This window comes from Macrobrachium rosenbergii, chromosome 52 (assembly GCF_040412425.1).
Source record: "Macrobrachium rosenbergii isolate ZJJX-2024 chromosome 52, ASM4041242v1, whole genome shotgun sequence".
NCBI classification, from domain to species: Eukaryota; Metazoa; Arthropoda; class Malacostraca; order Decapoda; family Palaemonidae; genus Macrobrachium; species Macrobrachium rosenbergii.
This window is the reverse complement of record NC_089792.1, coordinates 29,583,586-29,602,863: the sequence shown is the minus strand read 5'-3', so window position 1 is coordinate 29,602,863 and position 19,278 is coordinate 29,583,586. Positions and strand designations below refer to the sequence as shown.

At 37.7% G+C, this 19,278-nt stretch overlaps 1 protein-coding gene across 1 annotated transcript; it reads right to left on the bottom strand.

Annotated features, from left to right (window-relative positions):
- Positions 1-5,111: 5,111 nt before the first annotated feature.
- Positions 5,112-19,009, bottom strand: LOC136833951 (uncharacterized). Its single transcript, XM_067096230.1, is given in 9 exon segments — positions 5,112-5,168; positions 7,718-7,799; positions 7,801-7,828; positions 7,831-7,910; positions 12,839-12,978; positions 13,145-13,214; positions 13,905-13,955; positions 18,309-18,421; positions 18,830-19,009. Coding segments are annotated over 9 exon segments (801 nt in total).
- Between the last annotated feature and the right edge of the window lie 269 nt (positions 19,010-19,278).

The window sequence follows — 19,278 nt, the reverse complement described above, 5'->3', positions numbered from 1 at the left end:
GATTCTCAGTCCCTGCTACACAGCTGTGTATAATATAGGATGCAATTTCTGTAACAATACCAGGGCAATATCATACTTCAGTTACTTTGCATGAGTTAGATTTTGGTAATTTGAAGAGGCAATCCCTTGCATTTGAAGCTTTGCAGTTACTCAGAAATTGGATAGATCTCTCTTTAGCCATGTTAGAATTGTTTTAACATTTGGTAGGGTTACAATTGTGGGTGCCTGTTCAGTGTCACATGATATATATTTGGAGTTTCATTTATGTAATTACCAATAAAGCACAGTTTAAATATCTAGTAAATAAACGATAGTCACAATACAAATTTTCTCCCTTGCTGTACTATGGCAAAAATTTAAAGCCCAACCAAAGAAAGTTGTTTAAGTATTTAGAAAAAAAAAGTTTATGCTATCATGTGTGGCTACTGTGGTATTTACAAGAGACTGAGTGTGTGATCCACATTCCAAGAAATACGCCATATAATGAAGGAGAACGAGGCGCACCCTCCCTCATTGTCCACACACCAAAATACATAGAAATATCGGGTAGGGCACAATATTGGCAACCAAAATTGTACTCGGTAGTGACTCACGAGGTGGACACAATACAGTCAAAAGAATCCTCACACCTATAAGAGTTGTAGAAGTATATATATATATATATATATATATATATATATATAGTATATATATATATATCTCTATATATATATATATATATATATATACATGTATATATGTATGTATATACAGTATATACATACATGTATATACATATATTTATATATGTATATTTGTAATGTTATATATATACATACACATATACAGTATATATATATATGAATTTTTATCGCACCGTGATTTATATACATTCATGAAGCTACAAATGTCACTTAATATCCAATTCACGCTACTTTGGGAATATCCCCGATGGGGAATTATCACGAAGAAATTTTAAAGTGATAAATGGATTGGAACCGCTGGGGTGCCTTATGAATTCAGTTTTCAATGCAGTCCATAGAAATTTCACATCATCCTGACAGCATGAGATCTTGAGGAGTTGTTGTACAGTATCAACATTTTCCTTCTTAGGCATAATATATCAACATTTTCTTCAAGAGCTTATTAAGATAATTGAATCTGGATGCGTCCAAGACTTGCGAGGTAATGAGCATTTTTTGGCAGCTTAACACCATCAAGGTTTAACCATTCTCCTGTGAACTATTCAAGCAAGGACTTAGACATTCTTGGTCTCACCAACAATAAAGGTCTGGTACCTCAACCAGATCTTATCAGTCCATGCTCAATAGACTTGTAACTATTGGGGGCATTGGGCTCCCATTTGGCTGAACAGGGGAAGGGATGCTGGGGAAAAGTCTTTTTCCTTTGGTAGGAAGAGTAGATGGGGTTCTCCAACTGCAGCACTATTCATTCAATGAGAGCTTGTCTCCAGAACTTCTGCCTTCATTGGGAGCAGATTTGCTCAGATCCTTGGGTGGTACGTACCTTGAGAAAGGGTTGTAGATTGCAGTCTCTTTGTGACATGCCCCTTTTCTCTATCTCCAGTGCCAGTTCTGTTCAAGTGCTATGCAGAGGATTTGGACAGATTTTGTCATTGGGCAATGAGGTGTGGATAATAATACAAGGAGGCTCAGAGGGAGTTACTCAGGTGCTGATTCTGCTGCCATCTGTTTCTCATCCCAAAAGCCTTCAAGGGATGAACCCATAATCGTGCTAAGTCCCTTGAACACATTTTCAAAAGACACCCTTTCAGATGGAGAAGGCGTAGTGGTGCGCTGGGTCCCTTAGAACACTTTTTTAGATCCCCACAACTCAGGGAAGTGTATTTTCAAATTCCTGAGAGGTGCTTCCTCCTTAGTATTTCTTCAGTCTTTGGCAGGTATGATCAATAAATTTAGGACCTCATGCTTCAGGCTATTAACAGCCCTTCAGGTATGTATCAGACTACTCACCCCCGTGCCCTTTAGGCTCATCAGACCTTGAGTACTTGGACAGTTGGCTAGTGATGACCTCATGTCCTTAAGAACTAAAAGCACCTGAAGCTTCCTTCTTAGTTTGTGTTGTTACTTGGGTTTGGCCATCAGTTAAGGGAAATAAGATTTGGAACTGGTCAAAGTTAACAAGATATTAGGGATAGATCTGGATATGGTATCCCTTTCTTTAGTTAGAGTACATTGGTTACTGTCTTTGTTGCAGGAGTTTCTCTGATCACAAGTGCTCCAGCAAAGTTATGGACAAGGGTCCTAGGCCACTTCTTGTCTCTAGAATCCTTAAGTTGGTACGTCCCAGCAGATGCAGGTTACACTCCTTGTTATTAGTAGTTGTACAAATTGGTCTTCTCCATTAGAAATCCAAAAGATTTTTGGGGTCCCATTCCTAGCTAGGCCTCAAATGGTGGCAGGACTTGTGAAACCTCCTGCAGGGGTACTTTAACCTTCCATCCCTGACCTTCTCTCTACTCTCAGACACCTCAAGAGAGGGATGGAGTATTCATCTCTCAGACCTAGCAGCAATGGGTCACTGGTCAGAGGAGGAAAGATTACCCTACATCAGTCTCTTCAGAGCTGAGAGCTGTCTTCCTCACCCTCAAGGATTTCTCAAGCCATTTGTCCCATGGTAGTGGGATTCATGTTGGACAATTCCAACAACTTTGGCTTACCTGAGAATGAAGGGGACCAGATCTTAGGAAATGTGTCATGTGATGATACAGATCCTGCTATGGATGGAAGAGAAGGCCATAACTTTGCTTCTCCTAAGTATGTTTCAGGAAAGAACAATATACTGGGTGACCCTCTCAACAGACAGAACCAGCTCTTATTTGCAAAATGGTCTCTTTACCCTGAAGTGTGCAGTGTTTTGTGGAAATTGTGGGGCACTCAACTGGTGAACCAATTTGTTTCAAACTTGAACAGCAAATCTTTCAAGGTATCGCTCTGCCCTTCCAGATCAGGTCACCTGGAGAAGCAGTGTAATAATTGTACCATGGGATGGACTGGAAGATTACAATTTCCTTACCTTTTTACTAATCAGGGAGTACCAGATGAACTAAGAGCTTTGAAAGACAAAAGTCTGACACTGGTAGCTTCTCTGGCCTAAAGAGGAATGGTACCGGACCTTCTAGTGTTCCTGATACTCTCTCCACAGGACCTTAAGGTAAGTTAATATGTCAACTGTACCTTGAAACCTCCATCAAAATCTGCACCAGCTCAACCTTCATGCTTGGGCTATCAAGCAAGGCCCTCCTTAAGAGAGTCATTACTAACTCAGCTAGGCCCTTGGCCACTAAGCCAAATATAGAATTTCTTCTGACTGTTGTCAGCAGGCATATTAATTCTATCAGAGCCACTGTTTAGCAAGTAGCAGAACACTTCCAAGGCTCACACATCTGAAGTTAAAGTTAGAGGCATGAGATTCTCAAAACCGGGCAGTATTGTGTCCTGAAGGGAACAGCCCCCTCTATGTCTCCTTCTTCTTCTTGACTCTATCCCTTTGTTACTCCAGCTACTTGCAGCTATGCTTCACAGAAGTGTATCTTCTTTTGCTGAAGTATTCAAAGAATGATTACAAATGCAGGGCCTCTAACAAGAAACCAAATCAACTGCTTGTTAGTCTTGAGAACTGCTTGCAGATCACATTTGCTCATCAGTTTACCACTTCTGCATCCCAAATGCAAAAATTTGCTGTCTACGAGATACCTACTCATAAATAGCTGTTGAGGCTCTTGTAAACTGATGGGATTTGTGCTAAAACAAATGAAATTTCTTGAGAAAAAATTTTTTTTTTTATACAAACAAATCAGTTTGCATAGAAGGCCCTTCTGGACCCCTCTAGTCTTGTGGGAATTGTTGGTGGTGCTGGGGTTCCTGGATGTGTGGGCCATTAGGATGAGTATTCTTCTTCACTATGCTCTGTGTCTATTGGAGTATTGAATTGATAAGATAGGGTCAAGTAAGCTGATGGGTTTTCATTATAAAAATAATTCTTTTAACAATAAAATTTCATATTAAGAGTTACAGGAAAGGAAAAAATCACCTGGAGGGACAAAGTTACAAAAATTGCTGGACAAAATGAAAATTTCATATTTAAGAGCACCGGCAAAGACTGAAATTTAAAACATTTAAGTAAAAGCTCTGTTAGAATGTTCAGTTGTTTTTCAGTGCTGTACTTTTAGACTTTAAACTCTCAGATTTATTTTAATAATCCTCAGCTTTGTAAAATCTAGGAATGCTAATTTTCATGCATAAAAACCAATTACTCTTTAATTTAGTGAACTGTTTGCCTAGAAAAAGATGATCTTGCTGCTATGTAGGACAGAGAAATCCCCTATCATGAAATAAGATCACCTCCTTTCTATAGTTCAGTATGAAGCTTTTTCTACCATAAACCCATAGCCTGAACTCTGGGTAGTCCTATATCCTCCAGGTTAATAAGACATGGCAGAAAGAGCTCGAGATTTTAAAAATTTGCATAACTTATGTTTTATAAAAACTGAACTAATGAGCAGTGGAAAAGTAAAACTAGAGGTTAGGGAGGATAAAAGGGACTGATAGAATTTAGTTCCTGGACCTGATGATGCCATTCCAGTTGGAAGGTTTGTTTCTCTACTTCCCATTCGTAAACTAAATAGATAATCATTGTGTAAAGCAATGTGTTATCTAAGTCTGAACACAACTTTAAATAAAATTTTCTCTGGTATATACAAAACTTTGTCTTTAGATGGAGTCCCTTCCTCAATTCAGACTGGTCATAGATGCATCATTTTGAGAGCTAAGTGTCTGACTGCATTGGAGATGAGAGATGGGAGGGGAGCTTATCCTTACAGAAGGGGAGGCAAATTTCACCATTAAAGTAGCATAATCTTTTTCTCTATAATGTACAGGGTTACCTACACTGAACCAAAGCAATGACATTATTGCATTGTTAATCTAAAAATTTCATAATGAATGAACACTGAGGCACTGAATGAAATATACAGTTATAAAACTCAAGACAATAAAATCATACTAAGAATTTCTTTTTATTTACAAATACATTTCAAAAAGCTGAAGTATGAAACTACGGTTTGTGCACAATATGTCTATATCAAGCAACTACTGAATAACTTCTGATGATGGCGTCACATGCTCGGGAAGTTTCTGAAGTTCATGCTGTAAAGAGATATGCAAATTGAGAAAATTACCAACTCTCATAGGTTTTGGATAATGGCTTTTCCTATAACCAGTACCCTCATTAAATGAGAAACTTACTTCAAATCTGACATAATAACAAAATATATACAGGAATATTAAACTTAACTTTTGCAGTCTGTCAATTTCTTGACAAATGTCAAACTGAGTCGGATATATCAAAACTTTCATACACTGTCTTACCCAAAATAACCCATTATTCATTACCTCACAGTACAGGAATTACATTACTCACTGAATCTCCAGTTTATTTGTTTTCAATGAAAGATGCTCTAAGCTTGCTTCATAGCAAGTTCCCTTATATACCAAGTCAGTGAACTGGTATTTCCCAAGGAAATATTCCAAGAAGAAAAATAGTGTGCACCTCTGTGTCGTCGACTGTACCTGTGGAACAACAGCTTCCCGAACAGTGTATTTTTTTTTCTATTTTCTTTTTAAATTTTTCAAGCTTATCTATGAGATCTGATTTTCATACAATCGTTTACTTACTACATACTCTATTTTGAATCTTGTGAGAGAATCTCAAAGACTTACAATGTTTGTGGAAGGTGAACCCTTCAATGAAGTTCTGGATTTAGGTAGCAACAAGGTGGTGTCCTAATGAAGTTTTGGCAGCCATTCAAAATTTTTCTTTTACTATATTCCCCTTTATTCTTTAGTCTTTTTGTAAAATGCAGGATAAAAAAAAAGGGACGATTTTCACAATATAATAGAAAATTGTTAAAATAAAATCATTAAAAATAGGAATTTTCAAAATAAAGCAGAAAAATAGTTTCAATGAAAAACAATACACATAAACACCCCTATCCTTCTTGTAGCAAAACAATATAAAGCAAAAATGGTTTTAATTAGAAAAGCATTGCACAAACATCTCTCGTCCTTCTTGTAGAAATGCCATATAAAGCCAAAATGGTTTTAAATGAAAACCTACTAATCATCTCTTGGCCTTCTTGTAGTAATGCCATATAAAGTAGTAGATGCTATCAGCATGGTTTGGGGACCTGAAAATGACCTGTCCGGCAAGTATGGTTGTCAACATGAGAAGGTTATTACCTATCAAATGGAGTCTTTCATTGTTAAATAAATGTTTGCTCCTAAATAACCGAGACCATCCCTTCCTTGAATCTGTATATTGACATGATTTAGGATATGGAAAAAATGATCAACATTACAAAGTTACTCCTATACCAAATGCTTACATTATTCTGTGTGAGAAAATTTTCTGAAAGCCTTTCTCATTACTATACACCTTATTTACTACTTGACTATAGAATACTGGATAAATTCTAGATGAGACCTGTGACGTCCACCAAAAGCAAAGCTCCCAACAAAACAAATACAACTTTACAAAATCCCCTTGAAAGTACAATGCTGAATTGCTTCGCATATATAATCCTGGAGTAATTTTTTATTTTAAGTAAAATCATTTCAGAAATTATGGGTCATGGCAAAAGAAACTAAAAAAAAAAGAGTTACCTGCACTAATGTCAGCTGTAATAAATATACTCAGTATGCTTATCTACTCACTAAGATGGAGAAAAACTGATAAATAATTTGAGATGAACAAATTTATTTTAGAAAAGGCTAGGTTACAGAGATCATATATTTTTATTGAAACATACAGTTGCTATAATGTACTAGAACTTAGAATTCCATTACAATGGCTTTATTATCAAGGATGGTATTGTTTCATATTGTCACATTTGCTTTTTGTCCCACTCCTGGATTTTATCATTGAAAAAGTAGTTGGAGTTGGAAGAGAAGACTCCAGGCAGATAACGACAGAAACTTGATAGACTTATGTGTAGATGATGCAGTTTCAATCAGCAAACATCATACAAGTTACAAAGCTTACTTAATAGAATACATCATATATCCATAGTTAGAACTTCAGATAAATCAAAAGAAAAACAGATGTAATGAGGAGAGTATGCACAAAGGTAGGAAATACCACTATCTGGAGAAAGATTCATGAGAGATTAGTCTTTCAGATATTAGAAACAATGAATATAAGAGGAAAATTATGGAAGTTCCATATGTAGATGGAGATAATGATGAAAGGGAGATAAGAGGCAGATGGCTTGGAAATGTCCTTTGCACCATCTTGAGGTGAATAGTACTTGATCATTTTCAGTTGAGCTCCTGGACACACAGAAAAAGTAGGAAAACCAGAAGCCTATTTCAATGAGAACTATAAGAGGAGGCTGGAGAGTGGAGATTTGTGGAAGTCAAAAGAGTACGACAGCACAAAAAACCATTCATGGTGGTAGAGTTTAACAGAGTAGCTTTGTGTCACATAACTACAGGTGGTGATGATGATCAACATTCTTGTCTTACAAATCATCGATTCTCACAACCCTTAACTAGTATACCTTTTATATGGGGCTGGCAACAGAAATAAACAAGAGAGCTTTCAACTGATTTCTTTAAATACAACTCTTTCTTATGTGAGATAAATAATTATCCTTCCTATAAGCATGCACTGTAGTGTGGTTGAAAATAATTCTCACCTTGGTAACTTTCATGGCCATACCCTCAGGCAGGTTTAGCTGAATGTACTCTAAGAAGGTATCAGCAGTAGACCCTGTAAACAACAAATCTCATGATCAGGAAATGGGTCGCACTTCATACTGGACGGTGTTTTTGTAAATGTGCACTGATTTCAATAAAGTCCATCTCTGGATGTGTTTCCTGGGCCATTCACTGGAAAAATACAAAAATGCTCAATAATGATTCAGGGCATGTTAACAGATAATTTGGAATAAGAAATTAACTATTTCATCCTTGTATGACAAAGCAGGATAGGCATTAAAAGATATAAAAATAGACAATTGTTAAAAATATAAATACTTATCAATATTTGTTTCATGGATACATAAAAGTACTTTAAAAAGTTCTTTGCCAACATTAGTGCTTAAAACTAATTACCTGCATCCCAACATTTTTACTTTCATCTCCATAGCAGGGATGGCATTTTTTTTTTTTTATTTTTCTTTACAATTTTTTTTTATTTTTTCTTTTAAATTTTTATGAGGCAGATACTGAATAATACAGAGTTTTTTACCTTAAAATTGCCACTTGTTGACTGAAGAGTTCTGCACTGAGTCATGAAAATATAGTAGGCAAAGTGACAGTCAAATCTCACTACTTTAAATACTAACTATTTTTGTTTCTCTCATGTGATCACCATTGCTAAAGGTGGCCCCAACTCAACTATATCATCTGTAATTTGAACCTAAGCCAACTGACCTGTTTGTCAGATCCAATTAGATGGGTTAGGAGGAACACTCCGTAAAATAAAAAGATCTGTCTATAAGAAACAGAAAAAGCTCCTAAATTTTGGGATCATAAAGGAGACAAATAATCATTTTAACCTGAGGCTATCTCTGAAACAACAGAACAGATATACATGTATTGAAATAACAACAATAGTCATAATACTATATGAAAAAAGCCCAGTTGTGGTGCCCAACTTTCAATTATTACCATTATCACAATCTTTTGTCAATGCAAAACTTAGATAATAATGGAGCTAACAACATACAACCAATCAATGTGTTTTTGACAGTTATGACAGATTTACCATCTTAATTCTTTTTGTAATCTGGGTCCCTACCATGTACCATTTGCTTAATAAATCTGCTGCTATTTCACTCCTTTTCTTGTTTATGTTAATTACTTTTCTTGCTTCTTTTCTTTGTTACATAGGTAATTTTATATATTTTTATTACAACAACAACAAATGCATATGAAATACATGTGAGGGAAGGACAGGCTGACTGTCACATATATAAAGACTTAAGCTTTGACAAATGTCACCAAGAGTAATTTCGCCATCAGTCAGATACTCAACCCTCAAATGATCACATTATATATACACACCTTATTCCAACCAGGTCATATACATAAGTTTACTGTAATCAAACACCTTACATTTTATTTTAGTGATATGTTGTTTTGTATTTTCTGTTTTGCTTATTTTGCTCCACATCTATTCAATCTTATACACTGAGTGATGCATTAGATGACGAATGGTAAAGTGAGGTGAAAAAGGAGAAAAGGCACTGTTATTGTTTGACTATGATTCGCATGACTGCATGAAGCTTATATAATGCAAGTTTAAGGTTCTTTGCAGCGTGTCTTTGGCCCGCTAGCTGCAACCCCTTTAGTTCCTTTTACTGTACCTCCTTTCATATTTCTTTCTTCCATCTTCCTTTCCCACCCTCCTAACAATTGATATTTATAGTGCAACTGCCAGAGTTTTCCTCCTGTTATATCTTTCAAACTTTTTACTGTCAATTTCTGTTTCAGCAGTAAATGACCTCATGGTCCCAGTGCTTGGCCTTTGCCTAAATTCTATATTATTTTGATTGAAAGGAAAGCGAAAAAAGGAATTGTATATATACATGCCAGTACCACTGCAAAACATCAGCTCTGTAAAAACCCCAATATTCATGTTCTCACGATTAGCGGACTCACACATTCTGGGTTTTCTCTGTACTTTTTTGCATATCTACCCATTATTCTGTGGAAAATTCGCCCGTTATTTGGTATTTTTCACTGAAATATTCACTAATACTGTTTTTCATATAATTTTCATGAATAAAATGCACTTTTGTGATAAAACTGTTAAAATACTCCAGGTGTAAGCATTTTACAGGGTTTTTCTAGTGTTTACACTGTAAAATGGGCAGTTCTAAGTGTTTTTAGAGGTTTTAAGTATTGGCAGTTTGGCTATTCGCGGGGGTGTGGCTGCATTCCTTGAATACAGGGTTCACTGTTACATTCTAAATGGCACAAGTGAAATTGGTGCACTATGAAAAGTTGAAGTACATATTAATAGAGTTAAGGGTTAAACATGAACAGCATAAGGATCCTATTTATAATGTTTCCCAAACAATGAGGTATACTTAACTTTCCCTTGCATCATCAAGTCCTGAGACATTTTTCTTCCTCTGGATTGGGTAGTACTGTATTGGATGGAAGTCTTTCGAAATATTTAGGTTGAGGAAGGGATCTGCATTAGAAATTTAGCCCACCTGAGAACCCTAGCCTGAAACTGTCCTCGCAGGAGTTGTCCAGTAGTACTGCATATCCAGTAACAACAAATACTCTGATAATTTCACTTGAATGAATCTTGATAATTTTTACTTAGACATATATTTTCTCCTCTTAATTTTATTTCCATTCAATACTTTCAGTTTTATATTTTCTCTTCGCTTTATTACCATTTATCAGAGCTATACTGTAATTTGCAAATACTTAAAAGTTATGAGTAATTTCTCTTACATATTCAACAAAATTTATGTTGTCAGATTTCATAACAATGGATTATATCCTTGCACTTCTCTGAACTATTTTAACGTAACAGGAGGGTTTTGACCAGCTACCAGCTGCCTGTAAACAGATCTCTTCCTTACTGAATCTTTTTCAGATTGTCAATAAATTTCCAAATTGTAGGATATTGCACTCCAAGTAGATTTTGCAGTTTTCAGTGAGCAGCTTCTAAATGATATGTCCACTATCCTTGTTGTTTAAAGAATATTGATAACATTCCACATTTACTGTGGAAAAAATTAAGTATATCTGCCATTAACCCGAATATTCCTTTTCTCAAAACAGTTGTCTTTCAACCAACTAACAAACTGTTGAAGTTCATTATGAAGTTCTTGAACAAATCTTCCGTAACCTAAGTAATATTTTCTGCTGGAATGCAAAATATATGTTATGACCATAGGTTTGTTAGCTGTGAAAAATACAATTAATTAAAAATTTGTCAATTTGTATAAGCAGCAGAACAAACCTAGGTCTAACATGAGATAGACTCACTTTTGGTGGGAGGAAAGTGAAAATCTTGAATTGACTAGAGGAGTTCTTTGGCCTCATTTCTGGATTGACCAAAGGAGAGGGAAAGGAGACATATGCCTCCGACTTGTTAGATAAATAATTTATCAAACGGTCAGACTACTGGGCTAATACACAAGGTGGAAGAACATTATATAAATGGAAGTTAAAAGAGCTATATCTATTCACGATAACAAACCTATGTTAGCCACCAACTTGTTTGTCATCATTCCTCTCTTGTTAGAGAGAGGAAAGGACACTTCTGCAAGGAAATATTTGTGTATGAATAAACTTTGTCAAACAGAATGACCACTCACTCACCTGTATCTGACCAGTTCCAGCTCATGATGGGTCAATTTTCCTACTGCCCCCAGCTAGAGAAGAAGGGGAAAAAGGGAAAGGAAAAAGACCAGTCATCTCATAACACATTTGTACATCTCTCAGATAACAGTGCCAACTCTGTCGACCACTGCTTGAACAAGAGCATCAGAAGATGGAGGAGTAGAAGTCGCCACTGCTGACAGATGAGATGACACGGGTTGTAGGCCTATGTAGAGGAATGAGGAGAGCCACTGAACTGGGAACTGTCATAGGCGGATGAGCTTGGAACGTGAGCAGGAGTCGTTACTACAGAAACCGACTGAAAACGGTGGGCAGAGTACAAAGATGACCAATGCGGCAACATAGGAACCAAAGCTCAAGGGACCACAAAGGGGAGAGCAGCAGGGCTGGCAACCATCATTGCAGTCGACACGGGAACCCGAGATGACAGGAAAAAGGATAAAAGCCATCCAAGGTTGGTACTCCTGGTAGGTCTACAGAAGCCCAGATGCCAGCCATCTTCTGAGCCTCTGATCCTGAAACAGCAGAACAAGATGGTGCTGCCTCCTCCCTCCCAAGGGGAACTCCCCCCACCCCCCCAAGAGAGCGGGGGCAGCAAAAGAGATGATATCTCCCGACCCCTCTCCCGAAACTTCCAAAGAAGAAGCTATGGAAGAATGGGAAGGAGTAAAATCTTCCAAGGAAGATGAAGCAACTGGAGGAGGTTGGGCAAGGAAGAGGAACAAGGAGTCTGAGAAGCAGCCACCAAATGAGGAGAAAACGCCTTCCAAGATGGCACCTCCAACTTCCTCCTATGCTGCCTCTTCTTGGCAAAAATCCTTCACTACTCAGAAGGCCAAGAATGACATTCAGAAGAGGGATTAGTAACATTACAAACATTAGATCTGCATCTGCTGCAAATAGAAGGTGGGTCAGTTTCAAAGAAAGCCAGAAAATGAAAGCAAGAGTAACCACCAACCATAGGATATTTTCTCTGAGGCCTAGTACTGGGAGGCTGAGATGAGTTATGGGTTTGCAAGATCAAACACAAATAAGCACTAATGCACAAACACACAAAGTAGCGTAAATTCAAGACACAAAAGGCAAACCAAAGAAGGTAAACACCGGCTTCTGGAAGGAAGGGCAGCAGCACATCCTTCTAGCAAGGTGGTAAGGAAGAAACTGGATGCATCACGGTGCTCTTGGGTTAAGGGAGGTCGGCTGATGCCTCCTCTCCCATCCGACTGGCTGAACCCCATTGCCACCAATACCTTGTTTTACAATTTTTTACATTTTTTACCAGTTTCTAGATGGCACTAGAAGGTTTATTCTTATGTTAAGACCTGGTTTGTTCCACATATGAACAAATGACACTTAACTTAAGCCATAAAATGTGCTTAGCATGATGTGGTCCACCTGTCACATAATTACACATCAATAATTTATGCAACTTATAAATTACTTACACTTCTTGCAAAGTTACATCTAAATGACCAGCTGCTGTAGATACAAAAGTTAGATATGATCGAAGAACTGCAGGTTCATGCCCTCGACATTCAACTTCTACCATACTGTACAGTTTATCAGGCTCTGTTGGAACTAAATCCTGCCAAAGAAAATACATCTATATTGGTAGGGTAAGTGAGGAAAATAATAAATATCTTTAATCACGGCATTCCCTACATGATTTCTTACATATACTGTACATGTTAATCAATTCAAAAATTTCAATATAACAAAACTGTATGGTCAAAGTGTTTAAATGTACTCACAGGAGAATGTTGAGAATATTTTTGATGGGGTACTTTACTGAAAGTGCTGCCGAGACATTTTGTCTTGTAGGAAAAGCATTATTCTGTTTGCAAACAAGGATGCTGCTCCTGGGGTTACTTGACTGAAGGATCTTTGTGCAACAAAACGTCCAAATAATCTTGATACCTGGAAACAGATTTTAAATTTACTGTAATTTGAATTTTCCATAGATGTACAAACCAGTGCTTCGCAGAAACAGTTGTAGAAGCTTGGTACAGGCAGGCAAGTGGTGGACAACTGCCCATTCACCTGTCATTAACCCCTTAATTTTTCCTTCAGCAAATAGGAACTATTTGAGGTTAGTGGGATTACAATAAAAGGCTTTAGTTTCTACATCTACAAACAATACATATAATCTTTGAAATGGGGCATTTGTTCTTACAAGAAAACAAACCATCACCTTATACGGAGACTTACTCCTGTAAGTTGAGGATAGGCTAGGTTGTGAACTTCTGCCATATCTTATAAGACTACTTACAACAAACACAGCAAAGGACAGCTCAAACACCCACCCAGAATTGTTAGATTCTTAGTCCTATGTATATGAGCACAGGATGGCTAATTCCTGTAGCCTCTTACATAGCCTGTCATAGGGAAGCTGAGCCTGATAAGGCACTGTGCTATAATTTAGTGTGTTCATCAACAAACTCTAGGAAAGGTCCAGGAATCCTGTCTTTCCTGTTACAGAATGGTTAAAAACAAGTCAGCAGATTGCATTACCATCGTCCAGGGATGAATAAGAACATTCTACACATGGCCATACCATCCCACCTGTAAAAGAAAGAGACAAAATACCTGCATGTTATGATAACTATGTGAACATGGAATTATCTTCTCTTTATCTGTAATGATGGGCTTTCAGGCTATAGCTGAGGACTGGCTCCCCCCAGATTCTGATTAGCCAAACCTCGAGGATAGATCTGTCAAAAAGGTCCAAACAATCTTAGAGGTGGCTGAAATCACCTGCAACTCTCATAACTAGCCTTGCCTGCAAAACCCTTCCAACCCTTCTCCCACCCATTTAGGCAGTAAATTTTGTGATGGAAATGTGCATGTTACTTACTTCAGACAGTGTCTGAGGTCAGCACTTGGAAGTAGCAGACATAGAATTGGATATATGGTGGAAGAAAGTTATCAAAATCTGAAAAACATGGAGGTAATGATGAAAGTGATGATTTAGATTTGTACCAGGGAATCTCACTTCCCCAGTTTGAAAGCCCTTTCACTCATCAAGCAGCTTCAACACAGAACCTTTACAGTGAAGCCATGAGACTTCAACAAGGTAATCTCTAGTTGAGAGGGTACACAGCAAAGTAAGCTGGTTTTGCGATGTAACATCATGAAAACATGAACCATCATGAGCTGATCCAACTGGTTGCATGGATTTTAAGGTTAAGGAATCCCTAGACTGCAACCGATCTCTGCTCTTCCCCGGAACAGAGGAAGTTTACACAGCAGCCCAAGGTGAACTGCTCTCATAATCAGGAACACTACTTCTTGAACCTAATGGTGTCTTGCAGACAACAATAAACCAAGATACTGAAGCAGATCAGCAACAAACTGAGCCATTATCCAAAAGCAGTCCTGTATGCACACAAAAGTAAGCAAGGCAGTAAGCTGGTCTTGGTATTCTGCAATAGTGGGGCACTGAGTATGCACAAGCATTCTCCATGTACAAGCACAGTATGGTACCCAAGTTTTATACACGAAACCTTAATTTTTTTTAATTTGTCTGTAATAATTATTCACTTTGATAATCATGATTTTCTTTCTTTAGTTGACTTCTACAGCAAGAATTGAGAGTTGGTAGAAAAAGTTGATTTCTGTTATGTCACTTGCATGCTTTCTCTTCTGCCACTCCTTGATAGGTACCTCTGAGACAGTTGTAGTGTGTTCAAATAAATACTGAATAATAGGGTCTACTTAGACACAGCTATTCAGAACACCCTTGATGATAAGTGTTGTTTAGTAATTATAAATGAGAACTGATCATGGAATTTGGTAGTTCGTTGATGACCGTGAAATTAGGTGTTCAGATATTGATTTGCAACAGTAGAGTTTGGCATTCCCTGTATATTAATTTGCAACACCATGAGTTTGATGTGTGATTTTAGAGATACAGTTTGAACTTCAATTCATGTTGTTACAGTTCTGTATACAGGGAATTTATTATTGCCTGATACTGTAGAAGGTAAAGTTGTAAATTAGTAAGATAAGCTACTGTTATTTCAGTAAAAATTTAGAATGTTACTGTTAGCTGTGAATAAAATCTTAGGATAAGCATATTTGTAAATACAAGCCTCGTATAAATATTAGTTGTATGATTGTGTGTCTTTGTATGTGTAAATATTATTATTAAAACTTTTGAGAAAATAATTTTTTCCTTTTAATTTATTTAAACCTCCTTACATCTCCACAATCCAACCCCAAAACAAGAGGCAATGCATGTATGTGTGCAGACATCAAGCCAGCCAGCACAAGCAACACCCACACCCAAGTCAATGTAGTGTAGGGCAAAGGTGGTGCATGTACAGGGCGCAAGCACAGACAATTGCACAGGTATGTGCAGCATATGGGCACAAGTAGTGCATGTGCATGAGCATGGTCAGTGCATGAGCAAGTGCAGTTTGAACACATGCAGCATAATGCAGGGCATAAGCATAAATAGTTCACAAGCAGCATTCAGGCACAACTATAGGTAGGCAATAGGGGCTGACATAATAAAATGGTTTCCATCCTATGAAGACCCAGGACCATAACAAATGATTCTGAAAAAAACAAAGGCACCATCTCAAAGGGAAACCCACTCATTCCCATTATACCCAGGTTATGCAAGGGAATAGCAACAGCAATGATTAGCATACCCATCAATGGTTCCATGGGGGTCTGGGCCTGTGGTCAAATATATGACCTTCCCATCATAAGGAAGAACTAAGATTGGAGGAGAAGAAAAAATCAAACTGCTTCCTGCTAGTACCTTCCTGCATTCCTATCAGTCCGTAGGAAACTAACAGAATTCACTGATGAAAACTATCACTGGACGAGGCATCACAAAGGGAGCCATGTACTACAGACATGGGATGGGAAATGCTTACTTCCCAGAGCTTGGTTTCTGTGGGAAATAAGACCAGTGCTCCTCATACAGAAGAAACAACGGAGGATCCCAGAGGATATTTTCCTCAACACCACCTTTATATCAGTCTGTAGACTGAAAAAGTGGATAACAGAAAGAACAGAGAGGAGGAAGTCAAAGTCAGGAGGAAAAGAGACGGCAAATAAAGCTTCTACTCCCATGTTAGCGTCTTGCTCACCCCCTTCCAGTAAGTATGGAGAACAAAAACAGAGGAGCTAGCTCATACCTAGCCTACATGATTGTGTCCTAATCTGGAGCCAGGGTAAAGGAGGGAGGAATCCCAACCCAATCCCAACCCCAATCTATCTAACATTACAAAACATTCCATACAAGTTTTGCTATATCCTTGCCTTAGCCTAAGCAATGAGATAGCTATTGCACATAGCAGTGAGTGTAACTATTCACCACTGTCAGCCTACCAGCGTCCGAGGTTAGGTAAAGTCAAGGTAAATCTGGTTATGTCATACTCCCACTGAAATGTCTACTACAATCAAACCGAAATGACTATGAACATGGCTGTCATTAGCTACATTGCCAAACTTCTTCCTGACTTAAAATCTGACTAGCCTCAGTTAATCTGCATCCCTCAATTCAGGTCTCTTTAATCTGGTCATAAAATCATACCTATCCCTCCCACAGGGTGCCCAGAGTCAATTCCGGGACTAGGCAGACTTGTTCTAATTTACAGTCTATCATCACTAGGGGAGTCAACAACACTATTTTTTTTTTTAATCTCATCTTAGCATTTATTTTTATTAGTGAGTCTGGGCTAGATTTTGGCCATTTATATTCATCTAGATGAGTAGAAATTAAATCATCATTATCCTACCATGTGATCAAAACAGTTAATATGAACTGAATTCATTGCATTTATTGTAATTTTTTATAAAATAAATCATCCTCTACTCGTCATCAATTTTCAGTTCTTTCACTCATTTTACATCTTCACAGTTAGGCTAGATACACAGAACAATAGTGTCAAACTGTATTAACCTTTCTGACCTGGTATAGCCTAAGGCAGATGTGGCAACATGTCTGCCACATCTTCACAATATCCCATCTGAGTTGAGGGTTTTGCGAATCAAATCTGGGAAAAGTGGTAGCATCTAAAGTGTATGGTAATTCCAAGTATTTAGCTCTGCGCCTGTTTTTACCTCGGAAACTGGTTTTTTCTACACTTTTAGGGCTTCTGATACTGGCGGTGGGTTTGTTTGTTGTCGGCCAAATGGAATATCCGTTTGCCGTGTTTAGTACTGGCCCGGGGGGGCGAGGTTACCCATACGTTAAAAAGTTATTGCACTTGCCGGATGGGATATGAACTGTTCGAAACAGACGTACCCGTGCTCTGTCTCATGAAGATCACGTATGGAAACCCCTTGTTGGACGGACTTCAGGGGTTAATTACAGGTTAATTACATTCGTCCGACAAAAATTGAATGTAAATCCATAATTAGCACCCAAAAAAACTGTAGAAAAAGTCAAGTTAGAAGGTAGTCGCCGCCGCGGAACTACTACTTAGTTCTACCCGTTCCCATACACAGCATTTTACAGTGAAGTGGGCAGGCCCTCGAGTGAAAACCCAGTTTTAAATAATTAGGTTAGGTGTGGGGAGGATAGCCCCCTCGTGGCGGGAGGTCACTTTTTGGGGCAGGAGAGATCAGCCCCCAAGCTGGGGAGAAAATATAATTCCCGAACCAAAGTTAGCCCACGATAACCCACCTCGTTTAGCTAGCAGATAGGACTGGGCTAATCTTACGTTTCAATGAGTAACTAACTACATTTTTTTAGCCTACTTACAGTATATTTGCTCCCGGTATCGATAAGGATACCTGCCAATTTACTCATTGCTAGAAGAACAAATATAAACGCTGCAAGGTGCAAACCAATCTCAGACTGGTAGTAGTAAACCTAGACAGGATTTTCCTTTGAAACGGCTCCCTGCTCGTTCTATCCCTCCTTTGTGTTTATTTGAGTTTATTGTCCCGTATTACCATATATCTCTTATAAATTCTTTTATATTTCCAATTTCTTTTTTAGCTAGATCTGCAAATAAAAGGATGGTAGCTATCAATTCCTCTGTATCTGCTTCTAATGTCACTATATGCTGGGAAGTTGAGTAAAAAATGCCCTAAGTTTTCAGTTATTTCTTCACAGCACAAACATTTTGCATCTTCCCCTTTTAATCAATTTCTATCGTTTAATTCCAGTGTGCTTAATCAAGCCCTACTAATCAGCATTGTTATTTCGGTGTTATCATACCAGGTTTCTTCTACTATTTTCCTTATATTTTTTTATAGATTTTTAAGGTTGTCTTGTCATTCATTTCTCTTAGCCATGATTTTTTTTTGCCTCGGTCATTTATCATTTCTTTCAACTGCTTACCTTTCATTGATTCTAATTTACTTAAGTTTAACTCTTTCAGGTACTCTTTTATTTGCAGAATCCAAGGGGTTTCCTTATTTTTCTATCGGTCTATGGTAATCTCATATAGGAACCTATTTCCACCACTCACAAGTGTATGCTTCAGATAGAATAGTTTATTCATCATGTCCCTTGAGTGGCAGGAAGAGGCCTCTATTTCAGATCTCAAAGCACAACTTCCCGTGTATCTTGGTGCCTTCATAATTGCCACATACACTTGGTTACCTCCTATTTTTTGTAGTTCATTTATATCTTTCTTGCAGAGTTTCATGGCTTACAATACAACTTTACTATCTTCACCCTGCTACAGCTCTTACTGATGACTGCATTAGCCATGTTTGCAATCTGCTTTGCTTTAATTTGGGCCGTTTTTATTTGTCCTTAGAAGAAGTCTTTCGTGTTCTCTTGTTACACCCGGGTATCTTATTTGCTTAACTGTTTTTATTCCTTCTATGTGCTGCATATTTTCTACATCGTCTATACTATACCAGTCACTTAATATTAATATACAAGTATTGCTCTCGTCTTTATTTCTATATT